Source organism: Myotis brandtii, unplaced genomic scaffold, assembly GCF_000412655.1.
Source record: "Myotis brandtii unplaced genomic scaffold, ASM41265v1 scaffold15, whole genome shotgun sequence".
Lineage (NCBI taxonomy): Eukaryota > Metazoa > Chordata > Mammalia > Chiroptera > Vespertilionidae > Myotis > Myotis brandtii.
Window position 1 is genome coordinate 1531186 of NW_005355410.1, and position 9345 is coordinate 1540530.

Genomic DNA, 9345 nt, shown 5'->3' on the forward strand with positions numbered 1-9345 from the left:
GCAGCAGCAGTTCTCGGGTGACGCACCCCAAAACCAGAGAGGAGGAAGAACGATTCCTTGCGGGGCTGCACGATTCCACCTTCAGCTGTAGGTTATGTTGTTGCTGGGGCACTGTCGGCCCTGAATCTGGTTTACTGCACACTTGCATTTGCATTCCACACCCTGTATGACAGCAACTTTGCAGAGTGCCCTCTCGCACTCCAGGACCCCTCGGGGAATGTCAGAGAGCCGGTTTTGACCGCATCCCCGCAGGCCAGGCAGAGGGACCCCACCTGCCAGAGGGACCCTGCTCACTCCGCAGATGCCAGGTAGGGACTGTGGGAGGTTGGCTCCAGGGCATTTCTGGCCCATCTCGCCCAGTCCCGTGCCACCAGCCACCTTCTAATTAATTTCCTTTCAATGTGCACGAATCCATGCACTGAGTCACTAGTCCTATATAATAAAACTCTAATATGCAAATTGACCAAATGGCGGAACGACTGGTCACTATGATGCACACTGACCACCAGAGGGCAAGAAGCTCAATGCAGGAGAGGCCCCTTGTGGTCAGTGCGCTCCCCAGGGGGAGCACCGCTCAGCCAGAAGCCAGACTCACAGCTGGCCAGCACAATGGCAGTGGCAGGAGCCTCTCCCGCCTCTGCAGCAGTCGGACATCCACTGAGAGGTCCTAGACTTCGAGAGGGCACAGGCCGGGCTGAGGGTCCCCCCCCCACCCATGCATGAATGTTGTGCACCAGGCCTCTAGTATAAAATAAAGCTGAATAAATAGGGCTGACAGTTACTAAGTGTGGAGCAGTTTACATAGTGTATCTCCTAGATTTCATTATCAAAATATCATGAATGGAGAATCCCAGACTTTAAAAGGTTAAGTCCCTTGCTGGAGATCATGGAGCTAAAAAGTGGCAGATATGGGATATAAAGCCAGGCTTTGTAATTTATTGATTTTTAGAGAGAGAGAGGAAGGAAGAGGGAGAGAGAGAGAAACATGGATGTGAGAGCATAACACCGATGGGCTGCCTCCTGCATACCCCCTACTGGGGATTGGGGATGGAGCCCACAACCTTTTGGTGCATGGGGTGACACCCAACCAACTGAGCCACACTAGCCAGGGCTTACTGAAATTCTTGGATGTCTGACAATCACTCTTCAGTTATATATTCCCTTTTGGAACTTCTTATTTTATCTTTAAGTTCTTTTGGTGCTCTATTTTACTTAATACTTCCATGGTGAAACCAATATTACCTAATTTAAGTAGCAAAGTGGTCAAAATATATTGTTATTGCCAAAAAGAAATATCTCAGACCCTTCTTAGGCATGGTGCTATATTATATTATGTTGCCATATATTATTACATATCACAAGAATTAAAAACAGAAACAGAAGCAGCATGCATATAGACAAGAGAGAGTTCCAAGTAAGCCAGTGAGAAAGAAGAATTAAATCTTCTGTGTTCCTTGTCCCTACAACTAGAATGTGCCTTTATGATACTTTCTAAAGGATCTATTAGAGCACCTCATTTATTAATAGGAAATGACATATCAAGCCTACTTATTCATTTTATGTTTATTTTACCCTTCTTCTGTACTAAAATTGTCTGTATGTTAGAGATGGGAATGAGGTTGAGGATGCCTTATTCTGCTAGGGCTGTCATAGCAAAATGTCACAGACTGGGTGGCTTAAACAAGAGAAAGACTGGAAGTCCAAGATCAAGATATCAGAAGGATGAGTTTTTCCCAAGACCTCTCCCTTTTGGCTTGCAAATGGCTACCTTCTCATTATGTTCTCCCATGGCCTTTTATCTGTGTTGTGCATCATTGCTCTCTCTCTCTCTCTTCCTCTCTCCCTCTCTATTCTTATAAGGACACCAACCATATTAGATCAAGACTTACCTCTATGACGTCATTAAAACTTAATTACCTCCTTAAAGGCCCTATTTGCAAACACAGCACATTGTGGATTAGAATTCAAACATAAATTGGCGAGGGGGGGAGGGGCAGAATTCAGCCTATAACATGGGGAATTTTGTGAAAACCTCTGTTCTCAAACTTCCTAAGACAGATCCACTCATTTTCTCAAATGGTAAGTTAAATTACAAAGTTTTTGCAATGAGTATGCACTTTTAAAAAATCCATTATTTCTCTTTCTATGAGATGGTAGTGTCTCTTAATTATTTTTTATTGTAGTAAAATATATATAACATAAAATTTGTCATTTTAACCATTTAAGTGTACAATTCAGCAATGTTAAGTCCATTCACAATCTAGTTGAACCATCACCTATATTCATTTCAAAACTTTCATCATCCTAAACAAAAACTCTGTAATCATTAAGCAATATCTCCTCATTCCCTGCTCTCTCAGCTCCTGGTATTTCTAATGTATTTTATGTCTCTATGAATTTGCCTCTCTTGATATTTCTTGATTCTTTGCCTACAAAGCAAATAATGTTTGAACTTGAAGGGACCTGGTAGACCAGGTACCTCTTGGCACAGATGAAGCACGAAGACGAAGCAGCTTATTCAGATTGACATGCCTGCTTAATGGAAAAGCAGTCTCAAACTCAAGTTTCCTGACTGCCTGTCTCTTTCCACTAAAATGTTTGACATCTCTAGAATGAGTCACAGAATGAGAATCTGAAGCTTCACTGTCCATTACAGTCGCCACTAGTCACATATGGCCATTGATTGAGCACTTAAAATGTGGCTTGTTTAATTGAGATGTGCAGTGAATGTAAAATGCGCACCAGATTTTGAAGTCTTAGTGTGAAAAAAATAACAAAATATCTCATGAATAATATTTATATTGGTTATGTTTGAAATGATAATGCTTTGTAATATTGTGTTAAATAAGCTGTATTATTAAAATTAGTTTCACCTGTTTATTTTTTAAAAGTGATTACTTGAAAACTTAAATATATGACTTACATTATATTTCTATTAAACAGCTCTGGTCTGAGGATTTATATAAGGACAAGCCTCTCCAACTCTTTCATGTCCTCTCCTACATCTACCCCCAATATACATGGTGGGGTAGGGAGCGGAGGCAGGGTGGAGAGGGTCAATGGGGTAAAAGGAACATCTGTAACATTTTCAACAATAAAGATAACTTTTTAAAAGTAGATTATATGAATACACGAAACACAGTTTATTATTATTTATCAATTATTGTATTATTTTCCATATAAACAACTGTAAATTAACTTTTTACCAACCCTGTACAATCTCTATTCTTTAGAAATATATATCAGGGAAAAAAGACCAGGAGTATTCAAAGTTGGCCAAACTCTCAAAACTGGTTTGTCCATTCACATTATTGGTTAAAAATTAAAACAAATAAAATACTTGGAAAGGCGTTGGGTGTTTAGCACAACATTTCCGTGTGGGAAAAAGAACATTAAGGTTGTTTCTGTTGCAAATAACAGGAAGAAAGCAGAACAAGCTTAAGTAAGAAAGACAAGCTCTGTAAGGTTAATGGAGTGGCCCAAGGAACCCAAGGACAAGGATGCAGCTGGGACTCAGAAACAGACTAGAACTGGGCCTGGAGCAGTGTAGGGGGCTCAGTGCGTCCTTTCTCTCCCCATCTCATCTCTGGGATGCAGACTGGCTGTTTTAGGTCCCAGTACAAATGATGATAATGATAATGATGATGACTACAACAAGAAACAAGAAACAGTAAATACTTAGTATTTGCCAGGCACTGTGTAAAACACGTTATATGCATTAACTCATGGGATCCTCATTAAATACTCATTTAATGTATTTTTTTTCCATTTAACAGGTAAGGAAATTGAAGTATAGATAGGTTAAAAAAATTACCTAAAGCCAAGATTAGAATCAAGTAATTAGGTGATTAACAATATGTAACATAGATCTTATTGTAAAGGATGGTTACCAACAAGAGTGCCCAAATTGCATCTCCTAAAACAACAGCATTTGCTTCATAGGGTTGCTCTGAGGCTTAAATAAAATATTTTGTGTAGATCTTTGTAGAGTTCCTGATATACAGCATGTGTTCTGTGGGTGTCAGCTGGCGGTGTTATCTTCTTTGATCAAAAGAGCAACTATACTGAAATTAGTATTTTCATCTTGACTTCAATTTATCAGTGGGGGGATTCAGATTTTCAGGACACAAGTTAAGGACCCAATTCAGACCTAATCAGCTATTTCCAGAGGGGAGTAATTTTTCAGTCAGGGGTGGCTCCCTGGGGATCCATCCCTATGAATTAGGGACAGAAAGGAAAAGTGTTGGGGGGCAGGCTACCATTCGAAGTAACATATGCTATACTCTTTCAAAGGAATGAGTAAACATTACTCTGGCACCAAATATCACCATCACATTTTATTTACTAAGCCACTTTAGCAACTTAGAAGTAACACTGAAAGCAGACTTGTATATTCTGAGTTCCCAAATGAGTCTTTTCTTTTATGGGCTTTGTTAATTAGCAATTTTTAAACAACATAAAAAATAAACTTACAATGGATTAAAGAAAATGGGGTTTATTGTTTTCACATAAGCAGGAGTTGGGAGACAGGGCGAGCATTTCTGAGACTCAAATAGACTTTCTCAAGGTTGCAAGATGGTTGCCCCCAGGCAGCAACTGTTAGAGGTCTGCTATAGGGCATGTGAATAATCAACTTCAAACAGGACATAAACAATTTAGTGGATATCATAAGTATACTATTTACAGAGCTCTATCTAATCCATTTCTAAAAATGTTACACCATAGATATTAGGAGAATACATTGTAAAGGAAATCACAAATTACAATAGAATGTAATATAATTTCAGTCTATCAATTTCACAACAGAGAAGGGTGCATCAAGTTTCCCGTGCTCGGAAATCTACTGTGGCCTTTTCCCTGAGTCAGAACCAGAAGTGAAGGCAGTGGCTAATTTCTTGAGAAGAAATATCAATCATATTAAAGCTTATATCACAATGCATTCATACTCCCAGAAGATAGTGTTTCCGTATTCCTACAACAGAAGCAGAAGCAAAGACCATGAGGAACTGGTAAGTGCTGCTTAATTATTTTTATCATTAGCATTTCAGAAATAAAATAATATTTAGTTTCAAGAATTAAAAACTCCTCTAGGGTTTTGGCCTAACTCTACAAGGAGTAACCCAGGGGGAAAGTTCATTGCATGACTGTAAAGCACAGGGGCCTTACACTGAGGACATGACCTTCAGTCCAGCCAATGGGCTTTCTAAGAAAAATATCACACCCCTTGAAGGTCAAGACGGAACCATTCCACCTGGATGTGATCTACATGTGAAGCCATATGAGCAAGGACCAGGACAAGAGTCTCTGGAATTATGCATCTGCTTTGTGGTCACTAGCTTTCTACAATAGCCACCACAGATCAAGTCTCAGCACAACACTCATCGATTTGGTATCAGCATTAGGAATTGGTTGCATGCTGACATCTCTAACTCCAAAGGGTCCTATTGAAAGCATCTCCAATTGCAGAGTTGAGGCAAGAGCAGCCCCTCCCCTTTTTTTGGAATGTAGTGGACAATACAGTAAACTAAAGGGAATGATAACATGCTATGATGCCAAGGAACAGATACAATTTCAGCCAAACATTGAAAGATGGGATTTCTATATATGGACAGGGAAGGGAAGACATTCCAAGCTGAGAAGATGGTGTTTCCCACAAGAAGTATGTTCAGGGGATTGTGAGAGTGCCAAAGTGAAGGGTGATATCATCAGAAAGTAGGTGAGGTCAACTTGTGAAGATAAGATCAGCTTATTTGAGTGTCAGAATAAATTTACATTTCATTCTATAGACAATGGGGTTCCATTCACATTTTTATTTTGAATAAAGGAATGGCACAGCATCGTACCCACTGATATTCCTCTGGGTTATTCAAGAGAGTGACAAGTGAGCACCATCCAACTTCAGAAAAGATCTGGGTACGCTAGAAACAAATATAGTGGCACATGGGACTTATGATCTTGCTTCATAACCAAAAACAGATACTTTTTTATTGGATGAGTCTTAGGGAGTTACTAGACATTTTACTCAAGACTAAAATAAAGTTTCTGAGAAGGATGAGAAGGGAATCAGGCACACTTAGGTATAATATTGTTTAGAGAACTTGGATTTAAAGTTTGGTGATAATTTTATCTAGGAATGGGGTAGCCTCAAGTTGTTTGCCTTTGAAATATAGTTATACTTCATTTTATAAAGTTAATAAATTCCTATAAAAGGCTGATGAGAATTATTTTTTTCTTCAAATTAAACACAATTTTCAAGGTATTATAAGAGTTTACGGTTAGAGTCACTCAATTGTGATTTCCATAAAGCAAAACAGATTTTTTTGAAGTTAATTTATTCTTCTTGATTTACCTTTGGGTAAATGCAGATTTTTTCATGCATACAGTTTTTTTCCAAATTTATTGAGATATAACTGACATATAAAATTATGTAAGTTTAAGGTGTAAAATGTGATGATTTGACACACATATATGTTGTGAAATGATTACCACAAAAAGTGAGTTAATACATCTATCATCTCACATAACTACATTTTTTTCTTTTGTGGTGAGAACATGTAAGATCTATTCTTTAAGTAACTTTCAAGTATATAGACAATATTGTTAACTATAGTCACCATGCTGTATATTAGATCCCCAGGACTATTTCATCTTATAATTGGAAGTTTGTATCCTTTGACCAACATCTCCCCATTCCTCCCACCCCCAGCTCCTGACCACTACCATCCTACTCTATATTTATTCATGTATATAGTCTGAGTCAATTAATATATGATTGAATTTTTTAGAAACTTCCACCTGTCCTGTTTTAAAGTTTTACATTAACTGAAATTTCATATTCTATTGATTTCAGTATCTACTGGCCAGTGAAGCAGCCCAGGCTATTGAGAATATTAGTAAAGATACTAGATATACATATGGCAGTGGCTCAGAAAGTTTATGTAAGTATTTCTTAAGATCTTAGAAAACTGAGATATTTTTAAAAATCTGTGTTTGGTTTTTCTGTATAGATTTAATTTTTCTAAATGGAATCTTTAAACAAGGTCACATGTAAAACAATTGGATTATAACAATTACAAATGGAAGCATAATAGCTATGACAGCACTGAACAAGCTATATTAACAAGTGAATATTTAAAAAGAAGACAAATTCTATTTAGGAAATATGCTCATTGCTCTAGAGTAGGGATTATAGAAATGGCATCACACTAGTTGAGTGAAGCAGAAAAGGTAATAAAGGGTGAAAAGAATATGTAAACAGTCCAAGGCCACCCTGTAAGGTTGTGCAGGTTGAACACTGTACACATCTAGTGTATAACCATTACATTAGTTGCCTTTTAGTGACAGTCTGTGCCCTAGAGTATAGTACACTATAGTTGAATGTCTTTGGTTTCTATCACAGTGATGAGAATATGTATGTGGCAAACTCTTAACAAATATTCTAAATATTTGTTGAGGGATTCCTTTGTAGGTACAGTGGGATAACAGACAATGATTTTACTTTTTTGAAGCTGGAGGGGGAGATTAGAGAAGAGGAACAGAAAATAAACCTGTAACCAAGAATCAGCAAATCATGACCCACAGGTCATATCAGCCCACTGCTTGTTTTTGTATAGCCGGAAAGCTAAAAATGATTTTCCAGTTTTTTTTATGATTAAAAAACAAAACAAAAGAAGAATAAGATTTTGCGACATTTGAAAAGTATATGAAATTCAAATTTCAGTGTCCTCAAATAAAGTTTGAGGACACAGCTACAATCATTCATTTGTTTGTGGTCTATGATAATTTCATGACACTAGATTTGAGTAGTTGTGACATAGACTATGCTGGCCATAATGCCTAAAATATTTACTATCTGGTCCTTTACATAAAAATATTTCCATTGTTGATATAAGCAATTAAATAGTAAAATATAGTATAATTCCATTGATGAGTAAAGACAATAAAATAGGCTTATGGGTTTGAGAATGACTGTAGGAGAGAGAGGCTATTTGGTTAAAGTTCTCTGGAAGGTCTCTCTCTGTAGCTGACATTTCTGGAAGACCTACCTGATACGTGGCTTCCAAACAAAGATGTGAGGGAAAACCAGGTAGAGGAAATAGCATGTAAATAGGTATGATCTACAGGGTTATAAAAAACACATTCATAACAATAATCACACCAGATGCCCTATTAATAGAAAGTCCAGACAGGAAATTTCCCCTTCCTTCTCAACAACCCAAAATTGTCTCAAAAAAAAACTGAGGCCACGTGGTATCTCTGTCTCTTGTGTCACTGATCCATTTATTGCTGCTTTATCTGACTTGGGTCCCCCCTCTGTCACAGAAAAATCCCACAACTTCCTTTCACAATTCAGAGCTTTCATGATTCTTATACTCTTCTCTACTAATGTTCCCCAAAGCATGACCATAGTGCCTCAGGGCTAGAGGAACTTATAGAGCAAACTTCCTGTTATGATGAAATCAGTCCATCTCCACTCATTCATTCATTCATTCATTTATTCAGGACACATCTATGTGTATGTGTATGTAAGCATAGGAGAATGGTTAGAATAAACAGCAAATATTGATAATGGCTGTCAGAAATATTTGCTGAATGAATAACAATTAATCCACTGTTGATTAATATTTTTCAATATTAAAACAATATTTCAGTAAACACCTTTGTATTAATTCAAGTGTAAGTATTAGAAAGAAGCAAAAATGATCACTTTGTATATTATACTAGAGGCCCAGTGCACAAAATTCATGCACTGGAGAGAGGGAGTCCCTCAGCCCAGCCTGCGCCCTCTCCAAGTCCAGGAGCCCTCGGAGGATGTTGGGCCTAAACCAGCAGTCGGACATCCTTAGCGTTGCTGTGGAGATGGGAGAGGCTCCTGCCACTGCTGCTGCGTTCACCAGCCCTGAGCCCAGCTTCTGGCTGAGTGGGGCTCCCTTGTGGGAGCACACTGACCACCAGGGGGCAGCTCCTGCATTGAGCATCTGCCCCCTGGTGGTCAGTGTGCGTCATAGAGACTGGTCATTCTGCCCTTCAGTTGATTTGCATATTAGCCTTTTATTACATAGAACTAGAGGCCCAGTGCACAAAAATTTGTGCACTCGGGGGGGAGGGGGTGTCCCTCAGCCCGGCCTGTGCTCTCTCGCAGTCTGGGACCCCTCGGGAGATAACGACCTGCTGGCTTAGGCCTGCTCTCGGGTGGCATACGGTAGGCCCAATCCCTAGGTGCAGCCCCTGGTCGGGCTCAGAGCAGGGCTGATTGGGGAGTTGGGGCGCTGCCCCTTGTCATCCACAGAGCAGGGCAGATCGGGAGGTTGCAATGCCACCCCTAGTCACGCTCAGGGTAGGGCC

At 39.0% G+C, this 9345-nt stretch overlaps 1 protein-coding gene across 2 annotated transcripts in view; it reads left to right on the forward strand.

Moving 5' to 3' along the window:
- Nucleotides 1–9345, forward strand: part of CPB2 (carboxypeptidase B2 (plasma)) — a 71823-nt gene that overhangs the window by 59098 nt on the left and 3380 nt on the right. Inside the window, exons 9-10 of one of the 2 annotated variants that reach the window (XM_005861396.2) lie at nt 4807–5009; nt 6851–6938. In XM_005861396.2, coding sequence (XP_005861458.1) covers nt 4807–5009; nt 6851–6938 — 291 coding nt within the window. Of the gene's footprint in view, nt 1–4806; nt 5010–5230; nt 5743–6850; nt 6939–9345 lie in introns of those variants that run through there. The other variant, XM_005861397.2, reaches the window with a different exon arrangement.